The 24,361-nt window shown below is 37.1% G+C and overlaps 2 protein-coding genes across 2 annotated transcripts in view; one reads left to right on the top strand and one right to left on the bottom strand.

The window, feature by feature from the left end:
• The window catches only part of LOC115758984 (semaphorin-1A), a 176,419-nt gene that overhangs the window by 122,469 nt on the left and 29,589 nt on the right, over nucleotides 1-24,361 (bottom strand). The gene's annotated exons all lie outside the window — the stretch shown is intronic.
• On the top strand, nucleotides 14,262-14,749 carry LOC115758983 (immune-induced peptide 3). Its single transcript, XM_030699786.1, has 2 exons — nucleotides 14,262-14,362; nucleotides 14,428-14,749. The coding sequence occupies exons 1-2, from the start codon at nucleotides 14,311-14,313 to the stop codon at nucleotides 14,499-14,501; spliced, it is 126 nt and encodes a 41-aa protein (XP_030555646.1). The 5' UTR covers nucleotides 14,262-14,310; the 3' UTR covers nucleotides 14,502-14,749.

The raw sequence follows: 24,361 nt of genomic DNA, 5'->3' as shown, positions 1-24,361 counted from the left end.
GACCACCACAGTCATAGTTCGAAACTGGGGTTAGAGTCAGATTAGCTTTGCTTTTTCATAGCACACTTTTCACAGTTGCTCGCCAAAAACTTTTTCCAAGTGCTGCAAATTTGCGCTGCAGCTCGTCATAGTCAAGCTGAGTGGTGGCATGTGCGAGGCGCACACAAATCGCTAATCAAGTTTTGCAATTTTTCAAAAATGCATTTGACTCCCAAGCACCTAAAACGCCCCACACCACCCCGCCGCTAATCTCATGCCTCGACACTTTGTCGCGCCGCTCTTCAAAGTGGGTTAGCGTGTAAAACTATTAAAGTTGCTCAGCAGTTTGCCTTTTGCCGTTTGCCAAACGACGGCGATTGCGCTGCTGCGACTTAATTAAGTTTTTTGTATGTAATCAGAATCAGAAGAGCGAGCGAAACTTTTGCCATTTAATTGAAGCGTCAGCCTTTTATTAGTCGAATCAAACAATAAGGCCTGATTAAAAATGGGCCAAAGTAACTGCTGAGTAGCTAATTATTAATTCACAGTGTGCATTTTCTTTAAGTTATTAGCGAATTTTGTCAACATACTAAAGATAAGCTCTGTCAATCAGATTGTCGATGAAACTATGAAGGTTTTGTTGGCATACAGAATGTAGTTCGGTTAAAGATTGATGAAAATCCGTGTCTAATTAATAATATTTATAGACTTAAGAAGTTCTTTTTTGTATTAAGCTATTTTTTAAATAAATTCATGATTTACAACATTGACATACTCTTGTAACCATAAATTTATATCTAAGTTCTTTGAATTTGGAATTGAATTAAATTCATTGAATTAATTTCTTTGGATTTCGAGAATATTTAAATACTGAATTTATGTCCCAACACTGAAGACCATAAATACTTTTCATCAAGAAGATCTTATTCGGGTGCAAGCTCATTCCTTTCTAATATATTTTTCTACTTTTTGTCAACTGTCAATTTCTTAAGTACATGTGGATTTTAGAATATGGATATAAAAATGTTCATCTGTTGCTCTCGAATAAAATGATAATATGTAAGAAATTGATTATTACACATGGTTGTAGATACTTTTATTATTTGCTCCAAGTGATACGGCTGAATAAAATCTTTCTTTTTTTTCTGCACCTCTCACACTTCGAGCAAAAACAAAATGGTTTACACATGAGCATACACATGCACCTAAAAGTCTGCAACATTTTTGCGTGCTGCTGCTGTCATTTAAAATTTGCCTACCTGACTCGCATTTATTTTTCTTGGCGCTCTGCCCTCCTGTCCCAGCAACCTGCTACTTAGACCCCCTTTAAAGTGCTTAAATGTGTGTTTGGTTTTTGCGCAACGCATCACCTCGCACGCCGGCTGAAGTGCTGTGCTTGCCACGCCCCTGATGGAGCATGAGCTTCCTTTGTTTTCATAAAAATTTTTCCATCGAAATGAGCAGCATGTGTTGTGGCCTGGCATTTTTTTTTTCGTAGCAATTTTATATTTACTTTTTTACGTTTTGTTGCTGTTCGCTGGCACGGCTACTTGACTTTTGTTGCCGGTAAAGTTTGAACTTTTCTTCTTTCTTTTTTTTTTTTTTTGTACATGTATTGTATTTTTTGTTGCCTTTGGTTCTTTCGCTCTGTTGGCCTTTTACGAAATCAGCCAAAAGTCGTTGAACGCAGCGCATTGGCCAAAATGGCGCAAGGCCCGTCGACATTTATGCGACGAGGCGACCCGGACAACATGGCAGAACATGTTAAAGTAATTTAGACTGAAATGATTTTTTAGTAGATACTCTGTATGTTTTAATTGAACTATAAAATATACAACCGTTTGATTGTGTAATGTAAGACGACAGGTGGATTTCAAGTCTTAATGAAATCGAAGCAATATCCTGGCCAGGTTTGAACATAAATATTAATGCTATGTATCTTTTATGTGCGTTATCGTAAGAGGAGAATTGAGCCTATATACGATTATATGTATTCTATTTGATATTTTTACTATCTATACGGCTCACTCGACATACTCGACTTACAAGAAACGAAATAATATGTTTAAAACTTGTATGATTTTTTGAATAATAGGTTTTTGAATTTTGCGATTATTTTTTTTAAAAACAATCGAAAAATAGAACCGATATCATAACAAAGTGTTTATTTAAAAAAAAAATATGTACATACGTATAAGAAATTATATGGTAAGGTATATACAATATGTATTACGCATATGTAGACTTGAAATTTTCCAAAGCTGTCTCCTTCTCTTGCTTACAGACAGCTGCACAGTTTGATCCGACCCATTTAGTACCCATCTTATGAGCACAGGGTATATAATAAAAGAAAAAACCATATGTATGGCCAGGGGAAAGCAACAGGGGCAGGACAAGAGCGTCAGGACAAGGCAGAGGCAGCTGTCAAATATTAGTTCTTGTTAGTGGTTGTGGGGCCACTTGCCGCCTCCTTTTCAACTGTGCAGCTGTGTGGGTTTGGGTATGACTATCGGTGTGTGTGCTTGTGTGTGTGTGTGTGTATGTGTGTTGTGACCAACATTGTTGGTCAACACACTGCCCCCTGACCACTGCTCCTCTACGATGCCACTGTTCATTCATGCCGTTATTTTCCACCCAGTCGGCTGTGTTGTATTTTTTTTTGCGCTCTTCCCATTGCCCGCACTTGTTATAATTGTGTTTGCGTTTTTCAGTTTCTTCTTGTCTGGCCGCGACCCCCCGCTCTTTGCCCTTTTCTCATCGCAGTCATCACTTGTTCGCAATGTCATAAAATTTTTGGTTGTTCAGCGGCATTCTTCTCTCTACTTTACATCACGCCATGCTTCCAGCTCTCTATTCTAGGGCTCCCTACTCTTTGATCTCCACTCTGTACAGTGTGTTTGTCCTGTCGCTCTTTTGCCGAACATCTTTGGCATTTGGCTTGCGGTACTTACCGCAACCCCCCTCTGTGCCACCCTTGTTCACTTTACTAGATTGAACACAAACTGCGAACAACGTTGAATGTTTGCTGTAGTTAGATGGACCCATTATAATAGCCCCTGGATGGGTGACATTGCCAATAACTGTATCTATAGAAAACTTTAAACAGCAAACGGTTTTTGCATAAAGTCAACTGAAACTAAGTCTTAAATGAAAGTCCGGTTAGTTAGAAGGCAGAACTAATATTTATACATATGTATACATAACTTTGTTGTTCGTTTTGCAGTTCTTCGTTCACATTGGCATCAAAGTGACGAGTACCCGGGTTCGAACCCCAGGCCTGTGTGTCATAATTATTTAAAATAAGATTTTCTTTTTGTTTTTATTTGAATATTTAAATGATTCTTTTGGTATGTTATTAAAATTTAATTATTTATTTACTTGATTTGCTGTTGTATTAATCGGGCCATTGTGGCGATTGTGGTGATTGATGGAAATGCGTTTGCTTAGAGTTTTTACCCCAAACAGCATCACTTGAGACAAACGGACCAATGCGTATTGTAACTCGTCTAAACTTCTTATAACTAAGTCGTTGTTAGGAAGGCATAAATACCAGATTTGGTATCGATTAACTAGCTAAGAATGTACCAAAATCCATCTCTTTGATATTAAAAGAATCTTCAGCTATTGTTTAAATGTGTAGCTCCTGGATGCAGCAGAATTAGTGTGCTATAATATTGGTAAAAACTTATTTAGCAAGTTGCTGAAACATTTCAAGTGCTTATAACCACAATTTCCGATTCAGTGAATCGAAACACATAAGCTGCATGCCTCACGCATTTCAAAACATCTTCTACGAAACAGCATGTTGACCAACAGCCCGCACATATTTATTACATATTTGAATTTCTCTTTCGGATCACATATACGAAGCTGCTTTATGCTCACACAAATAACTTAATGAACCATTCAGAAAGATATCCCCATCTCCGACCAGTTTGAAGCCCACATCAAACAGTTGCTGTTATTTTAACCCTTTTTTTTGTTGTTTAAGTGAATAACCAGAAGCACAACATAAACAGCCCTTGTCATGGGTTCTTTAATCAGCAAATGGAAAAATATATGCCGCGTAACAGACGAGAAAACGTCGAAAATGTACAGAAATAAATGCCGCATAATTTCAAAATGTATGCAAAAGCCCAAAGGAAGGGAGGGCTGCAGATCCCAGAGCTGCCTAAACACAAGCCCCTCCCCTCTAAGTAGTGTGCGGCATCCTTCTTATCGGGCATGACACTCGCCTTCCAATACAAGTATGTATTTTCGTCCCTTGTGGTCGTCGTCCTGTTGTCGCTTAAAAATCTAATTTGAAATAAATGAACTAAATATGCTTAACACGCGCGCGCGTTTGCCAGGAGCCGCCGCCCACTGCAATTGTTGTCCTTGGCCAGCTACCCCACCGTGCCGCATCCCCTTGCAACGGACTGTTTTGTTGACTCGCGTCTGCGTCTGCCAACTCATATATGAAATAACTTTTGGTTAGGTTTTCACTTTTTGCGCATTTTCCACCAGCGAAACAATTGTTGCCGCACACTTACGACCCCAACACACACACACACTCTCAGACACACACACACACACACGATCCATACAAATGGCTCAAAGTATTTCTGAATTGTATGGCCGGGCTGATGAGGATTTTGGGCGTGCGCGTGTCTCGCCTCCAAGTGGCCAACGTTAAGAGCAGCCGAGCGGCGCAATGGTAGGCATGGAGGTGGGGCGGCTGGGTGTTATAGGGGCGCGGGGCAACGCCCACTTGGCAGGTCTGGGCCGCCGGGCCACATAAGCGCATTTGCATGGAATTTTAATAAGGCACAAATATTTTTGCTTTCTTTTAAGATACACTTGCAAAGGATGTTTTCCTTTTGTGATCAAGTATGCAATAGATTAGATAAGTTTTAATTAATAAATTATACAGTCGTTAAGGAAATTATTCTTAATAGGCTTTCATCCAAAATAAAAAGTTTATATATTCCATATTTATTATATTATTCCCAATTTTTATATATCTCCACTTAAGTAATATTTTTGCAAGGGTATTTTATGTTCGTCAGCAAATTTTGTTATATTTTCGTAGCCATGTTTGTCTCTTTTTTTGATTCTCAGACGGCGTGCGTTCATATGATGTGACTGGGAATAACAATAATGATAAAAGCAACAATAACAGAAAGATGAATACTGATGACAGACCATGGCATAGGACAATCAAAGAAATTTAGTCGTTCATGCCGAAAGATAAGTACATCAAAATTGGTCTATTGTGGCAGACAGTTGGCGTTGGAGGTTATTTTTAAAACAATTTAAAAAGAAATAAATAAACTAAACGAGGCAATTATAGCTAAGCTCACAGATAACAGATTTATTTTAATAAAATAAAAAGTTAAGCGACAATTACTCATTGTTAAAGTCCGCAAAGCAATAGTTTAGGATACATTATAAACATATATTATAAACAATTTTAAAGATATCTAGACCAGAATTGGCATTTATTAGTTTAATTATGATCTTGTAAACACAAGATATAATTTACAACTTTCAAAAACCCTCAACTCAAGTAAAAAGCGTCTCAAGAGCTCAACTTCAATACAAAGGCACTGACAAAGTCTGTTTTAATAGAGAAATGCTCGTAAATGAACTATATGTTCGAGTTGGCAAGATAATAAAACTAAGCTTAATGCCCAAAAAAGAGGAAGACAACATGAAACTAACATAAAGCCAAGCCAAGTAACTCGATAAAGCTCCACCAAATGAAGTAGCTAGTAAATCGGCAACATTTAAAGCGCGGCACGCACCATAACACTTGATGCTAATTTATGGCACATTTAATGCGGGCATACACACACTCAACTCACACACACACACACACACACACACACACGCACACATATATCAGACTCAAGCTACGCCAAAAGTATGCAATGCTTTAAAGAATTTCCCTCATATTTTTGCAAAGAAACAAAAGCCAAAGGACAACAAACAATAAAGCCAGAAAAAAAGTAAAAAATTCAACTGATTACAACAAAAAAAAAACAACAAAAAAATATATACAACGTCAGCGTCAACTGAACAAATATTCGCCCATTGTACTTGGCCATTGTATTTGAGAGATGGGATCTGTGGATTGTGGGGAGGCACACAAAGCGTTGACAATGGCCACTGGCCAAAGGTTTTTGAGTTGGCAGAAATATTTTTGGCCAGTGCATCACGACTGTCAAATGTTTTGTTGTCGTTGTTGCTACTGCCGCTGCTGCTGTTGTTGTTGTTGTTGTTGTTGTTGTTGTTGTTGTTGTTGTTGTTGTTGTTGTTGTTGTTGTTGTTGTTGTTGCTGTTGCAATTTGCAAAAACATGCAACACAACTCGACGCGAAACACAGTACTGAGCTACTGCTGCCACATGAGTTGGGGTTATCTATAGTTATTTGCTGCGCATATAGCTCATGTATCTCATGTTCGGCCTTTGTTACATTTCCGGCTAGCCAGCCAGGGAGGCTGGTCAACAGTCACAGGTTCGCTCAACTACAAAACAGCAAGCGTCCTGTGCTCAAAAGCTCAACAGGAATAAAAGTTGCATAGGGTCTGCAGAATCCATAGGATATATGGCCATAGTATCTATGTAATGGTGATTGTTGAATACGTGTATATGTGTGAATGTGTTTGTGTGTGTGTGTGTGTGTAAGTGTGTGTGTGTATATATATGTGTGTGTGTGTGTATGTGTGCAGGTGTGGGAGGAATTTTGATCACCTTACTTACTGACCTCTACTAAGCTTGCACTTATGTTCTATTCTGTGGTTTCTAGTAACTTTACAAGCACTTTCCATGTCATCACAATTGTAGCCCATATCAGAAAACAAAAAAATAGCCATTTGGCTTGCCGAAAAGTAAATATCCTTGTAATATGAAGGCATGGGACTTTTTAAATATGTGAGTAGAAGCTCGTAGTTACAGAATTTGGCGAAGATTTCTTAAAAAATTAAACCTTTTTTCATTAAAAAAACTCATGTGAGGTCATTCTCCAGGGTTGTTTTTCAGGCGTATAATCAGCTCGAGTCTATCGGGGCAAGGCTTCGATTCGTCCGAGACGCAAAGCCCCAGACTTGGATATCAATATATGCCTTCTGATGTTTCCCCAGACCTGGATACCAATATATGCCTTCTGATGTAAACATAGAGTGAGAAATTTAATGCAGCCTTTGGTAGAGTATTAAAGGTACTTGGACATATAGGCGCCTACTTCAGCATGCACAGTCACACACTCACACTCAGACCCATACACATATGCAACTAATAGTTTTTCATTCATATTTATACAAGGCCCCCCTCCAGCTACACCCTCGCCGCTGTCCAACACATTTGTCTTTTGCACAGGCAGCTTTTGTCTGCAATATTTCAAAATAATTTCTGCCAACTCTGTTCTATGTGCCATAAATTGCACAAAACGGAAATGCTAGCAGAGCAACCAGCCACAACAACAACAACAACAACAACAACTAGAAGAACAGTCAGTCAGAGTGTTTAGAGTGGACATAAAGCAGTTGGGATATCAGCCATTATAAACCCCTATCTCCAGGGGGCACTACTCATAATTTTCAACTTTATTGACGGCCATCAGAGGCTGAGTTGTGGCTGGCCAACTGTTGGGTATATCGCACTTCTGTGACGAGAGGGCTAATGTTTGCTGAGTTGCACTTCTTTAGGTGCATGTGTATGGTGCGATGTGTGGAAATACTGATATTTGTAATTGCTGTGCTTTTCTCGACCATAATATGTCAGCTAGAATGTGCTAATCTTCATGTGGAAAACTTTGCAAATGGGTGGTGCTGCTGATGTCATTTGAAACTTTTGAGTTTTGGTCTCAAAAATATGTACATATGAGTTGGATATGAACCAAATAATACCCAGAATGTCTTTCTGAATGTAAGTAATAGGAATAAATCTTGCATTATAGACCGGGATAGAAAGAAGCTTAACCAAGCGATTTTAAAAGGTCATGCTGACTTTAATCCTGTCGCTAGAACTAGCAGAACAAGCTATGACCCAAAGCATAAATACTTATAACATATATAACAAAATTTAAACGAAAAGAAAGGCTTTCAGAAAAGGCATCTAAGCTTTAACAATAATTATTTTAAGCTATGGCAAATAGAAGATCTCAACTGACTAGTTTATAGTGAAGTTCGCCTATCATTATTTTATATAATTGCAATTTGCAATCTAATATTAAAACTCCGTTTTATATTCATTTATATTTGTTTAAATTTCCTTGAATTTCGCTATAATACTTTTTTCATTCATTTAAATGCTATGCACATAATATAAATTGTCGACACATTTGCAAACATTTAAGTTTTCTTGAAAATGCAAGAAAACGAAGCGTTGAAGCATTCTAAACATTTTTTCATGCTAAAATACACATTACAAACATTGACACATTTGCATTTATCTTATTCGAAATGCAGCACATACTAAATGCATTAAATGAAACAAATAGTCAACTCATTTTAGCAGCTGTGCATCTAAGGCATTTTTCTATCTCAATTAAAGCATTTACTCGCTTGTGCATTTTCACACAAATTCAATAGTTCATCAATCATCACGACGTCAAGCAATCTAAAGGGGATCTACGGAGGGAGATGACCACGAATCGATGCCCAAAACATAAAACAAATGCCAAATGCGAATACAGCAAAATTCAAGGAAATGGAATTTATTTTACTGCAACATTTTTGAGGTTGCCGCACAGACAAAAGCCATCGCACCGGGCCACATCTACACATTCATCAATTATACATATATACACATGCATATGTAAATACATAAATGCAAACATTTATGTGCTACAGTAAAGTGCAAAAAACTTTTCCAAGATTATTTTGCTAGAGTCTATATCTTTTTTTTTCATTTTATTTATGCTAGATATCGACAAAGATATACTATGTTTCCAAGCAAGTTTCCAACTTAAGTTATAGCTGAAAAATTGATTAGAAATATATATTAGGTTATAAAAACCATAAATTTCTCACTTTTTCTCTCTCTCTCTCTCTCTACTTCGCAGTTCTGGTGTATTTTATCCAAAATTTTAACTTCGTAATATTGTTTATATCCGTAAATAATATCCTGCCCGTAGCACTCGCTGTTTGGGCCTCTGATCCGCAATTGTGAAAAACAAATGGCCTTTCGGTAGGCGTCCAAATACACTTTGGTAAATTGTGCAAATGAGTTTAGTATTTGAAGCATACTTTGGCAAATATTGCAGGCTTTCAGTTTTTTACAACATTTTACTAAAAATCCTCACATACATTTGAACACGGTTCAACAGCTGACCAAACACAAAAATTGTTGCACATATATTTATATTTATATTCACATTTTTGACTCAATAAAAACGAATACAAGCAAAATTGCCACTGCAATTAAATAAAAGTGTTTGGCTTGGAAATGGACTCTTATCTTCTGTCGTTTGGGCAACAAACATAAATTGTTTGGATTTGCACTTGCAATTTTGATGCAGTTGCTATTTTACACTGTGATTGCGAGCATATTTGCTTTTTATTAAATAACCCATTTATCAATATCACACAATTTAAATATTTATTAGAAGATGCAAATTTTTAAAAGTTGGCTTTTGTAAGTTTGTTTTTCTGACTTGGAATGGGCTAGACCTCAGCTATTTCACTATTTAAGTTTAGCTATCTAATCTTTGGTGTCAGCCCGTTCGGAATAGTTTCTTGAATTACAGTCATAAGATTGAAATTAAATATATTGATTTATTCTTGAAGATACATTTTATATATAAGCTAAATTTGCTTAAAATATGTTATGCACATATACACCTGGCATTTATGAGTATAAAGCAGCCGATAAAATGTTAAGGCTCTGCTATGCCAACAGATCTTAACAGCGCATGTAAACAGAGCTAAGCGATGTTAGCAGTTTGCTTAAGAAACCGATACCTATATATATATATATGAACACGTATACCAAACACCAAGCATATTTCTCAAGGAATACTCTGAGTATAGTCAGTGGTTAAGCGATATTTTTTTCTACAACAAAATTTCCAACTTTTTGGTAACTTTAAATTAACATTATGGTATATCATTAAACTAGTTTTTTTTTTAATGTAAGTGTAAATAGGAGCAGATATTAAAAGCGCCTCAATTGCAGCACGTAGAGCTCCAAAAATTTGTAATACCCATTCTCAATATGATTGGTTACTGCAGCTGCTGTCGTTTGAATTGGATGTCATGCAAAAACTCAATAAATTTTGCGCAAGCGATTTATCATGAGGTTGATTACGAAAATGCAGACACACAATCACAAAATGTGTATGACACACACACACACCATGCATGCATAAAATAATATACGAATATTATAATAGACATGGCATACAAAAGCGCCATTGCCATTTTTCACATGTCAGGACATTGATTTGCAGTTGTTACACAAAATGGCGCCGGCAAGAGAACCGTTAGTAACCCACTAATGGATTGTTGCCAGTCATTGTGTAAGCGTGTGTGTTCGTATGTACATATGTATATGTGTGTATGTGTCTGTGTGTTATGCCTGAATGTGTTCTATAATGGATGCTTTTGGGATCGCTGATGTGTTGAAGAGCGGGTACCACCTTTCCCTACGGTATCAAAGGTTACAACTGAATTAACATAAATTGTGGCGTGAAAATTGACAACAGCGCATTTTGGATATGGATTTGCCAAGCAAAGGAAGGTTGGGTGCATAGATGTTCGTAAGCCTTTTACGAGCACCTCAAATAAAAGCATTAACGGCCCAGCCAGGCTTTGATTTACGTGTGGCTTGGGGCGTGGCATCCCATGAACATGGCTGTGTTGTGATAACAATTTGAATTTAAATTAATTTATTAATATTTTATAATCGACTTGTGTTACGGTTCACATACGTGATTTGCATATCAAGTTGTGCAGAAATTGATGAGCAGTTATTTCAACAATCTCCGGCTGTTCGTGTGCGTGTGCGCGCGTGTGTGTGTGTTATTAACTGCATATTGTCAGAGTTTGCAACGTTTCTTGAATTTAATTTACTGTAGACCAAATGCAATTCGCCAGTCGATTCCTTCGTCCCAGTCAGTACCCTGTCACTGGCCATGTTCAGCTTACGGGCAAGTAAATTAATTAACTTTATTGTCCGCATGCATCGCCAGGATATTGGTCCAGGGCCATGGCATAATTTGATTAAAGAGCTAACAGCATTTGATACATTTCATTATCAGTTTGATAAAAGCATTTATCATTTTTCGGGTTTCACAATTTACCATGCAAAATAAGCTGCCAAATGAAATATTTCATTCATGATTTAATAGTCTTTAGCTAATGGACTGCACAATATCAAATGCATTGGGGCATTTCACAATGCCCACACCAAGAATGCTCAAAACAAGATTAAAGAAATGTTTCTCTTTGATAAAATTGCATATTATTTATTGCCGAGAAACTTTGAGCAAATAAATTATATTTTCAAACAACCAAAATGAGTTTAGCTAACCAGACCGGGAGTAAATGGGTATGGAGAACTTTTCTTTCGACAAGTCACTAAAGATTGGAATCATGTTGATTGGAAAGTACATTGCAATAATTTTTAATAATAAATAATATCAATTTACATAACATTTTAAAAAGCATTTCCTTTGATTAAACTGAGCTATCATTAATTGTTTGAAATGGATTTTTGTTTTGTTTTCAACAGCTACCGAAGAAGGTTTTGGTTTAAGGTACAGGCATTTAATGCCGATTTCGCGCCCACTTAATTGGATGTAAAAATAGCAACAAGCCACTGAAGTACATGTGCACCGTAGTTGAGTACACGCAGAGGCAAATGCACTAATGAAAAACTCTCTATATGCACTATGAGAAATTGCGCCCATATTTGAATAGCCCCACCATGAATTTGAAGTAAAAAGTTTCGTGCGGATAACTCATTTGTATGCACATAAATTGCATTACGAATTGACGCTTAAAAAAAAAAAAACAGGAGGAAAAAAAGGAAAACCTCACCAAAAAAAGAGAAAATAAGACACAGCGGAAAATAAAATAAATTAAAAACTCTCCAAGAATGCTCACAGCAAAGAAGACGCAGCAGGGTAAAAAATGTAAAGCGAATTGCAGCAGCATCGCGAATAAAAAATCGCTGAGCTATGCGTGTCCTTGCTACGGCTCCTGTCGCGCCAAACAATAACAAAAGGTAGAAGGAATGAAGAAGAATATACAAAAAAGAAAAACAATATTAAATAAAAACGCGCTGGCAGTGTAATACGTGTACGTTGCAGGCCCCCAAGAACTGCATTCCGGAGGAACTCTTGATGATTTTGATGTTGGTAAATTTTTGTGCATTTATCATTCGGCCAACAGCACTACCAGACTTTCTGTTTACCTGCACCCACATTCCCATTTACTCTATTTTCCTTTCATTTCTTTTTTTGCTTTGTACATTTCCCACTAGATTTTCACGAATTACGTTTATTGCTGCATAGTCAGGAATAAGAAGAAGTAAATGGAAATAAAATAAAAAAAAAAAAAAACAGAAAGACATGCAGGAAAATTGAAAAATGCTCCAAGTTCAGTTGGCATTCGTTTTGCAAACAACAGCACAAGGAATTGTCGATGCGTTTGAAAACAGATCCGAGCGAATGGCACATCGAATTGATGATGAATTGATTTATGTTTGCGTGCTCTCACTTCTTGTACTTTTCAACACCTCTTCCATTTCCATTTCAATTTTCATGTTGATTTCTAGTATTTCGTTAAATAGTGAATTGCACTGATTGCTCGTTGCATTGATGTGAGAATTATTTGAAACCGGATTCTAATCAATAAGCCAAATTCGTTTATTCTTGAACTCAATATAAAAATTTGGCACTTGCCGAAATTAAGTTGCTTCAGATAGTTGGCAAAAGCTTTAGAATCAAATTTTATTTTTCGCATTTTGTTAAAAACTTATCCCTTATTTGATCGACATCTTTTATAGCACATGCAAAAAAAAATTGTTTCATTGAGACCTCAATTAAAGTTCTGATAACCAAATAAATCAATCATAAAAGATTTCTAGAGCAAGGACGCTTAAATTAAATCCTTTATCGATAATAAAATATACAATAAACAGCTTGTATATATGTATGCCAGCGTTAAGCTAATATCATTAACAAATATGCATTAAAGGTATTAATTATTAAATTTACATCTGCGAGGTGAACTCAAAGTAAGGACAAGTTGGGCAGTTGGCCTGCATCGATTGCACAATACTCTTCCAGCGTCCAATAACAGAACAAACGAATTATTATTAATCATCGTTTATATATCGATATCGATTATTGAGATATTAATAACGACTTTCGAGGTATCGATATAAATTATTCCAATTTGCCACGTTCAGATACGTTTTTTTGCTTTTAAAACTAGGAATATATCGACTTCGACCTCAAGTAGGGTTGGGTGTGGTCAATAATTTTGGAAGGATCTTTAAGATTTTATATGTGGTCTTTGTACGAAGCAAATTTTAAGTCTCTAGCTTCCACAGCACCAATAATAATTGTGCTCACACGGATAGACAGACTTACAATGCACATAACAAATATGCTCTTCTTTAGTTTGTGTATAGAGTCTAAAATAAAGCGCGTGTCATAACTGATTAGAGAGAACGATATTAATCTAGATTTTAAAGATGAACAACATTCATTTTTTTGTGTATTAAAATAAAATAATTTCGAATAGTATTTTTTCTTGACAGACAAATGAAAAGCTATGCAATGATTGATTACAATCAATAATAATAAGAACGCATCTATTGAATTCCTCATTGTAATTTGCAATGCAAATTGGTAAACACGGTTAGTTAGAACTTATGCAAAGCTCAATTACGCAGCAACGTGCGGCGAGTATTTAATTGAAAAAATGTCATTAATTGTCAATCATCGTAAAGCAAGTTTCATTTCTGAAGAAAAGCCGGCGAATCGAACTTGATTGCCGATGTATATGCTGGGTACTTAAAAGCCAGTTTTAAGTCAACAACAGCGGCTAAGAGCTTAGCTTATTGTTGTTTTCTTTTTTACGCGCTGTTATTATTAGAGACACACGAGCTTATCGCTGTGAGTGTTTTGCCCAACGTGTCGAATGTACGGGGGAATTCTCGTTCTAGTCAATAGGCTATACACAGAGGGGTAATTCCGTATAATAATCGCTGCGGTTTCCCACTGTATGTTGATAGCAAACGCTCTGATGATCTGTGTATAAAAGCAGATCGCTCTGTTCCAAACAGCATCAGTTCAGCTTAAGTTCTACAAGCTTACCAATTAACTAACAAAACAAAATGAAATTCCTGTCGGTTGCATTTCTGCTTGGTCTGCTGGCTTTGGCTAGTGGTAAGTACTTAAAGAAGATCATAATGCTTACATAATATTTAACACTTTCTCTTTTGTCTTGACAGCCACGCCCTTGAATCCTGGCAACGTGATTATCAACGGCGATTGCAGAGTGTGCAATGTTCATGGCGGCAAATAAACATCTGATGAAATCGAATTGCACATAGACCTGATCATTACTCAACTATCTGGCTCTATGGATTACTACAGCAATATGTTCATTATCAACAATATATATAATTATTTCCAACTATGTAGTCACATAAATACTTGTTGTCTACAAAATCAATGACAAGCAAAATCACCTAAATAAAAATAACTCAATTTAATATAATCAACCACATTTTTAAATCTTTGATTTTAAATCGCCTCAGGAACTCTTTTAAACTTATTAAATTGACTGATTGAATCACCACCAGTTCGGTAACACAAAATTAATAAGAAGAATGCAAATGGAAAAAAAATAATTTGACGAATTATTAATATAATTAAAGTAAAAATAAATAAAATATAAAATAAATATATGCAAATAAAATAATAATAATTGAAATGTTCAAATAGAAAGGATATATTCGAAAATATAATACCCTTATAGACTTTTGCCTTTTACAAATATGTGAAATTCAACCGTTCGTATGGCAACCATATAATATAGTGATCCGATCCAGCCAGTACAGACATATGCACTGCATGCAAAAGAAAGACGGAAAGACCAATGCAAAGTTTCAAGAAGTAGTTTTAAAACTGAAAGTCTAGTTCGCAAAGAAACAGACAGACGGAAGGACTGATGGACATGGCTATTCGTACTAATCTAGAATATATACTCTTTTTGGGGTCAGAGATATTTTCTTCTATACATTTCTATAATTTTATATATATTTATAAAAATACTCAACTCTTTGATATAATATCAAAAGCCCTTTCTTTAATCCGTTCGTTCGCAAAGACCCCAACTATTTATACACCTGATTGTTGGAGTATTACCAATTTAATCTTTATTTTCCAGAAGCCCTGACCCCAATATTCATGTTAAATAACAACAAGAATTGAATTAAACACATGACCGACTGCCATACGACATGCAAATTGACATTTCAAGGTATTTCCATATGAATTTGCAAAGCTTCGCTTTTTATAAATGCATTAAGCTCTTCGCCATAAAATTGTTATTAACAAGTTTAATTGGCATCGCAGTGTCAGGGCATTACTGACAAGACAATATTCGATATACGGTTAATGTCAACATATTTGCTGGGGTCGGTCGTGCCCGTGGTCTATAATTTTCCCCACAATTTTTCCGCGTTGATTTGTCGGTGCATTTCACATAAACCGGGCCAATAATTTCATATCAAACAGCCGCTGGCGCCACTGCAGCTTTTCGCATAGTAGTTGGCATTGTAATTGTGTTTTATTGTCTGGATTAAACAACATAATGTGCACTCATTATGCACATAACTGTAATGTCAATAAAGAGTTACCCATGCCCTGGGGCCCGATTCTATAAGTGTCGCTGTCATTTATCGAATATATATATATATGTTTTATCCCCTTCTTATATATAATTTATTTGCGCTGATTTATTAGCCTTTTTGGTTGCTGACTGAAAATACGGAAAATGTGTCGCATACATTTCAAGTGTCCACCCCCAACTGAATGGCTGCGAGATGTGCGCAATTAATACGATATGTTTTAAATATTCCGTTTTAAATAATATTAATTATATAAATGAAATTATAATTTCATTATTCCCTGCTTGACAATTTCCCCGCTGAAATGAAACTTATTTAAGTGCACATAAATCTTAATTTGTTTTTGTGGCGACGATGCGTCCATTCTCTGATTAAAAATGAATAACGAAATCAAAAGAGGTACCAACAAATATACAATTGCGCTTAAAAACATTGGGTGTCATAAGCCAGAGACCAATAGTGTTCAATGAAAATGTATTCAATTTAATATTATCAAGTGCCTTGATATTCATTTGAATACCCTATCTGGGGGTATTACCAGTTTGTTACGTGCAAATGTGTAACGCATTCAAAAAATATCCGATAAAGTGTATATAGTCTTGCTTCCTATCTGCCTGACTCTTTTCTCTCATACATATCAGATAGATATATCAGATAGATTGTCTTGATCACTAGCAATTCGAATAGACAGTCTGAAACTTAAACTCTTGCGAGCTTCTTTAAATGTGTGCAGTGGGCTGTTCGGACCTTTCTGTCAATTGTTTTTTCCATTTTAATGCATAAATATTATATGTAATTACCTGAAAAAGAAAAAAAAAACATTAATTAATTGTCAAGACAATTTTATTGATTGGTAAGGATATTTAAATTTTTTATCGAGAATGGAAGTTTAACATACTTATAATGCTTATCATAACTACAATTCTCGGCCAACTGGTCCATATAATATTTAGTTTATAGCACAAAATTGTGCCCTGCAGCCATTGAAATTAGGTAAAAAGGGTATAATGTTCTTGTGCACTCTTATGTATGTATATATTCCTGATCAGCATGGGCATTACTGCTAAAGGAAACGAGTTCATAACGCGAGCTGCATTTGGTGTTGACAGAGGAGTTTAAAGGGCATCCGCTAGTCGGGGAACTACCGACTAGGGCCACTTGTTTGAATATTAATTAGTTGATCGAATGTTTTAAACTTTAAACAATTAGCTTTTAATAATTTTCCAAATGAAAGCTATATGGTATAGTGCTTTATTTCTGCCAAATAAGACAATCATATATAGACTACACTGTTAGTGGCAGAAGGCAACAGACCGACGAGAATGGCTTTAAAGAAAATACTAATGTATCGAATGCGTAGCACATTTTGTGACCAAATTGATATGATATTAAATTTTTGTTTTTTTAAGCATCTTTTTCAAGCGCTGCACATATGTGAAGCAATGTCAGAAATGTAGATTTATGTCCCACAGCGTGGAGCATCAAATGCATTTCAATTGAGGTAGACAAACAACCAAATTTTCTTTTCAGTTTGCCACAAACAGAACCGCAAAAGGGGTTTGCCAAAAGTGAGTTTTGCCCTCTGCAGCGCATCCATCTATTTTCAGCCATTGCAAAAGCCGACACGAAAATCCCAAAATTTCAATAGCAAAAGAAGCCCAATGCGCATAATTTTAGTGCGAATGCAACTGAGCGGCTGCAAAGGGCAAGGCAGTGGCATGGGAAGGCACGGGCCAGGAACTATAGCTGGAGTTTCAGGACTTTCACAACGATTGCATTTCATTTTTGTAGTGGCCCCAAAAAAAAATGGCTGCAAACAAAATGGCGGCGGCACAGCAGGCGCTGCCATGCCAGAAATGTGCCAAAATGTCAGAAATAGAGAGGGAAATAGGTTGAAAGAGAGAGAGAGAGAGAGAGAAAAAGCAGGAAAGCGAGACAGTATGAGGCAAAGCATAAATTTCATTTTAGCCACGTCGCTTGTCCATTCCTTTGCTGCATTTCACGTTGTGCTTTATCGCGTAATCTCGACAGCGCGCTGGCAACTGCTGCCCATTTTTATGGCCTGATGATGATGTTAATGATGAGCGTGGTAGAGCGATGTGCTGCTGCTGCTATTGCTGATGCGGATGCTGATGCTGCAGCAGCAACAGCAACTGACTTTGATGGTGCAAGCAATTTGCGCTGCAATTGTTTATGTGACGCCCAGCGTCAAAGGCACCGTGGAGCGGCAGGCGTGCAGTTTGTAAGCAATTTTTGGTGCACTAATTATGGTTATGCGAAAATGTTTTTAATGCGGCCAAAGCGGCAGTCAAAGGGTGCGGAAATGCTGCCAAAGGCAGCCAGACAAAAACACTTTACCAGCAGTCGCAGTCGCTCTCCCTACCTCCCTCTTCCCAGCGCCTAGTCCTTGTTTTTAAATGGCGTCCCGCCGCCATTTTGTGTGTTAGAATTACAATGGCGCACGCGAAAGCGTTTTGCGGCAGCTTTGACGTTGACGCCGGAGACGCGCTTAGCGCTGCATATGCTGCCGTTGCCGCTGTCTTATATTCCCCATTGCCGCGTTGTCTGTTTTGTGCACTTCCGTTTCTGCTTGTCGCGCACTCACACTCACACACAGGCACACACGCACACACAGCGCCATAAAGTATGCAATAACATTTTATTGTAACAACTCGTTAAACGTAACAAAACAAAGCAAACAAAAAATGAAAACGAAACGAAAAGCAGGCAGCAGCAAGTGAGCAAAAAGGACGCGCCGACAGGCAGTCAAGGCAAAAAGCTACTCACACAAAACCTAACGCCGGGTCCCGACCAACAAACCCTTCGATTGCCCCATGTCCATGTTCGTGCCAGTCCCTGTTTAGCATAAAATTTACTGCACCACGAACATTTCACGTTTACGTTGCCGTATGCCCGTAAATCCTACTAATCAAATTTATTACCTACACACACACACACGCACACACACTCAACGTGCGACCACAAGCTCATTTCTTTTGCTTGTGAGCAACGAACCAAACCAAGCCAAGCTGACCCCCGCCTCACCAAAGCGTTGCTCCTCTAAGCTCACCTGCTCTGTACCGTTCCGCGGCCAGCGACTGGCATGGCTCAGCCCGCTTTTGCCAACGGCCAACTTATCCAAGCTGGACAACTGAACAGCTGGCCACTTCAAATGCTTGGCAATATGCATATTAAATTTAATTAGAGCGACGGTAAACATAAATTCAGCCACTGGAGTACAACGCTTGACGTTCACTGCCTGCAATGCAATGAACAAAAACAAAAACACGAGCTGAGGTATTAGGAGGGCAACAACAGGAGCAGCAGCAGCAGCGTCTGGCACCATTTCATTTTATCTGGCAGCAGGTTGCGTCCTGCTGCGCCAGTTCCACCTATTTTTGCGAGCCAAAAGTAATTTCGGCACTGCCTCGCAGCTGGCTGGAGTGTTCAACTGGACTTGAGATGGGTTATTTTAGGTTAAAAAGTTATGAGTATCTATCAAATAAACAAAAAGCACATTTGAAGCCTACTTTATGCCTACTTTACGAGCGGACTGCCTAAAATTATGATTTCTATTTGATATATATGCATTTATAGAGCCTCTAAGGAGGGTTTGTTGCCAGAAATAATGATTCTCATTTAAAATATATATTTAGGGAACTTTATACGTGCTGCTCTCAGAAAGTATAAGTTAGGAAATACAATTATGTCCGTAAAGATTGAGCAACAGTTAAGACTAATTGAATTATCCACAATATGATATGTTAATTATAATAATAAATAATAATACTACATTTTAGTGATGAAAATATTTGAATATTTAACTATTTAACGGATCACTTTATCATATAGCTGCCATATAGCCACCGGTTGAAAATCATGATCTGGTATGAAAACCATTTTTGAATCTCAAGATATCTTAATCTCGTCATTTTATAAATTTACTATGTTCCTTACTCTGCTTTCTTTACTCTGCTTTCAAAAATATTTTCATCAAATTCAGCAATTACGAGATTCACTTTTCTCACATACATGCAATTTTCTACAAGGGTATTAAATCTTCTGTTCCCGAAGATTTCCTTACTTTCTCGCTAACATAATATTTTCAACGGTTCCAGCTAAAACATTAAAACATACAGTTTAATGCTTTTCGAAGCCATACCCGCCACCAACAAATATTGTAATTGCCATAGAAAGCCCCATTTAGATGAGATGCATTAAAAATTATAAGAAAAAACTTTAGTTAACTTGATTAAAGTAATCTGTGTAACTTTTTAATTTAGTTAAAGTTCGAATGCTTCCCTCGTAGCAATGACCATCTGCAGAGTGTTATGACACCTCAGAAAGCGGTACGAAAATGCTGGGCTACCTTATTCGAGCTTATCTCAAGAAACAATAAACAATCAAATTAAATGTGCACTTTGTTGCTGTGTTGAAGCGGTTCCGCCCACTCCATCCCCATGGCCGACAAATGATGTTAATGAAATTAATGCCAAGTATAGTCAACTTTTGAGCAGCTGACTTACCTTGCGGATTATGTTTAACTTTTGTTGGGGAATCGAAACTTTTACTACCCGCCCGGGCCAAGCAAGGGCTGGGGCTTTACTGTATTTCATGAGCTCTTCAGCAGAAGCCACTTCATGTTGGCCATCAAAACTGTGGCTAAATGGGTGCTCGGACCACACACACTCACACAAAAAAGGCATTTCATTTGCACATAAAGTAATTTTTTAATCCACAGCATCAGAGTCTTGTTGTTTTTCCTGACAAGGGTTTCAGTAGTACCTTTTTCTGGCTGCAAATCGAAACGGGACAAGAAACGACGGCGACCTTTCATAACCTTTAAATGAGCACGCAGTTTAGCATTCAGTCTAAATAACAATTTAATTATGAGATATCCAGTGTACGACGACAATGCGCCAGTCAAATTCAAGGACAAATTATGGCATCAACTTGATGCTACCCTCAGCCATGGAGTGTGTGTGTATGTGTGTGTTTTAGAATACAGACTGTGCCTGTGGGATAAGCTAAGAGCTCATTAATGTCACATTCATGGCAAACCCGTAAAAGCATAAAGTGAGCCCTAAATTCTATCAGAGCACAGCAGTCCAGGGACCCGAAACGCTCACATACCGTTTTAATAGAGTGCACACAACACACACACACAAGTATGAGTTGCTTATATTTGAGGTAATTAACAAAAATCCCCAAAAGCGGCAGTAAAATAATCAAAATTAGCCAAATATGCATTTGCCGTTGGGATCATGCTTTTGAGGGTCGCATTATTTTATATTTATACCCCACATAATTTCGGTAACAATTTATTTTAGTGCCGCATTTTCGCTGTCCTTGATACGATTTCGCAATGTGAATTATAGAAGCAGGCTTAACCCAAATGAGTTTGCGAAGTGCGCAAGTTCATGTTTGTTTAATATTAGATGTTTAAAAATAAAACAAGATTTTAATCTACTTTGAGTAGAGTAAAATATTCTATTATGTGCTTTCATTTTATATGTGCAATATATGCCTTATTGGGATTTTGAGCACTTCTTCTATCCAAAAAATTTTTTTTTCCAAAAGAAGGAACACAAAAGATGCAAAATTGAATTAGAGATCAAACCATGAACAAAGAGAAAAACCTCGCGTGAATCTGATGGGATTTGACCGAGTTATGAGGGTGGGATATTTTGAACTATGTCTGTATAGGATATTCAGGCTACCATTTGCACTGAATTTTGACCAAGAATAATTTTGCCAGACTTAGATGCTAAATGGGCCTAGAGGCCATTAATTCAAATACTCAACTTAAATATTTTAATGTTTTATTTTATATAAAAATTAATCTATTTAAATATTTTAATTGGTTTTAAAAAGTCTTTAATATTCCATTATTGTAAATAATGTGCAAATTTCAACAAACCTCTTATATCTCACAATTTCAGATTTATATTTATCAGTCGATAAATCCTTTTTTACCGCACCCCTTTAAATTATCGGCCATTTAGAACATACAATTTACAGGTCCAAAGCAGCAATTTGAACCGTTTTGTCATAATTAAGTTGCATTCGTATGCTACAATGGCCAGCATTTCGCTTGTAATTATTGTCAACAAAAACACGATTTTATCTAAATCAATTTAATGAATGCCCACGGCCTATTCCGAAATGCAGGCGCTACGAAATACATCCCGCATGTGCAGCCAAATACCAAGCGCCCAGCTAAAAATATACACAAACTCCCCTAAAAAACAAGCACAAAGTGGGCAGATGGGGAGAGAGAGAATGTTTGAGTGAGAGAGAAAGAGAGTCAAACAGACTGAGATACAGTAGGAGATAAGAGAAACAGAAACTCAAATTAAATTAAAATCTTTCAGTTTCAATTACGAGTTTTTGTGCCACTTCAATTCCAACGTACAAAACACAAATTGCATTCAAAATGCATTAAAAGCAATTTGCACGAAAATTTGCATAAAAGTAAACGATGAGGAGCAAGACAGAGATACAGATAAAGAGAGAGAGAGAAACCGAATTGGGAAGTGGAATTGGTGGAAAGCAACGAAATTATACGCTATCAATTATAATGGCAATGACAAAAAGCAAAGGCAACACATTGCGCACCAAGGTGAAGATGAAGAGTTGCAAATGAAGCCCGAGGGGGGAAATGGCAAGAGGAGCGCGACGAGTATGGAGATTGAGGGCTGGCTCCCCCGGAGACGGCTGCAACTCAGACAAATTGCATGTTGCATTGAAAATGCGCGCATGTGTTTACGAAAACACACAAATTGGAATGTGACAGTTGAGCAGAACAACTGGCTAAATACCCTGCAAATTATAGTTAATTTAACTAATCTAAGCTGATAACAATAAATTAACAGAGTAATTCAGTTTTTGAGTGAGCTCATGCAATATTCCCTATACATATGAATACAACATTTGCTTATGTTAAGAATCTGTGAATAACATTTCGGCAGAACTCTGTTACCACTATGCACTTAACACTTTTAGCTGTTAAACGGCTATTGATAACATTCTGATTATGTGCGAATTTAACATTTGTAATTATGTTAAAAGTCTGTGAGTAACTGTTTTATATTAAACTATCAGAACTGAGTTACCAACTTAACTGCTGACATTACATTTTAGATGCTGTTAAATGGCTTTGAGAGATTGCATTGCATGAAAATTTAAAAAATCCCATTTTATAGCCTTTCTTATATAAAATCCTAAGCTAGCAGAAATGTTCGATATAACAATAGTGTAACGTCTAAAACTACCATTTCAATGAGCCACAAACGTAGGGCATGCAAAGTTGCATATGCAAAAGCAAACAAATATAAATAGATAGAGAGAGAGAGGGTTAGATCATTTGCCTTTCGGCTTATGCAGTATAAATACAGAGACAGCTACAGATACAGATACAGATAGAAATGCATATGGCAGAGGGCATCAGTTGGGTAGCGGTGTCGGCACCATCCCATCATCCATATCCAATGGGCCTTGTGCCGAACAAAGCGACGCTGTTGGTGGTGCGACACGGACACGCTTCAAAGGTGCAAGCGATTGCACTCAAGGCGTCAACGGGGCGCAAATACCAACGTACCAGACACCAAGCCCGTACCACGACAGATAGACAGACAGAAAGGGCAGACAGATTGCAGTTGCAGTCAGCCGGCGCCAACACCACCAATACCATCACCAACACCACCGACACCAGCACAATCTCCCTTTTGGTGGGCAAACAACTGGCAACGACGACGCTGAAGGTGTTTGGATTTTCAGTAACGTGTTGTATGGACGCTTTTACGTTTCCAGAACCCCCCATTGGGCCAGTGGCTCGTGCAGCCACTCTTCATAGAGCATTGAATTATTGCCTGCTGCATGCTACAAACGTTGCAATACAATCGTCGAACAGTGTGTGGGAAGGGGGCAAAGCGCTTACAATCCAGCAATTGCTACCCGTAACTACTTTAATTTTGGGTTTAAGTAAACTAGCGACTGGTCTCTAAATTAAACTTCCGCTTGTGCGTCTAAAACAAATTTATAGAAATACTTTATCAATTTATTGTTGGATACTCGGAAAATACCAAATGAGGGATGGTTATGGCTCGATGAAATCAATCAATCGACAGTCATTGTGATAGCAATCCTGTCGATAAGCAATACAAACTTATTGTATCACACTTTAATAAGACTCTTTATAGTTAGCATGTGATTGAGTAGAAAGCTCATTACATTTCAAATATTCAATTTTTTTTTTTAATATTTACAATTTTTTTTTGTCTAAAGACATAAACTAAAGAATATAAAACGTAACCAGTCGTGTTTGCTTTTATTTAAAAACTTCCGGCAGCGTTAAACTTTTATACCTTAAATTTCGCCAGAAATTGTGGCCAGAATAATCGGTTAATTGGAGCGTGAAATTAGCAATTTTATTGATTCACTGCGGAAAATTTATTGTTTCAGGCGAAAAGAAACATGAGTTGTTTGCCTTTAGTTAAGAATTGAAGCAGTAAACGAAAAGTTAAAAAAG

This window comes from Drosophila novamexicana, unplaced genomic scaffold (assembly GCF_003285875.2).
Source record: "Drosophila novamexicana strain 15010-1031.04,08,12 unplaced genomic scaffold, DnovRS2.1 tig00000193-arrow-pilon, whole genome shotgun sequence".
In the NCBI taxonomy this organism is placed as follows: Eukaryota; Metazoa; Arthropoda; class Insecta; order Diptera; family Drosophilidae; genus Drosophila; species Drosophila novamexicana.
The sequence above is the reverse complement of the archived record's forward strand: the minus strand, read 5'-3'. Positions and strand labels throughout refer to the sequence as shown.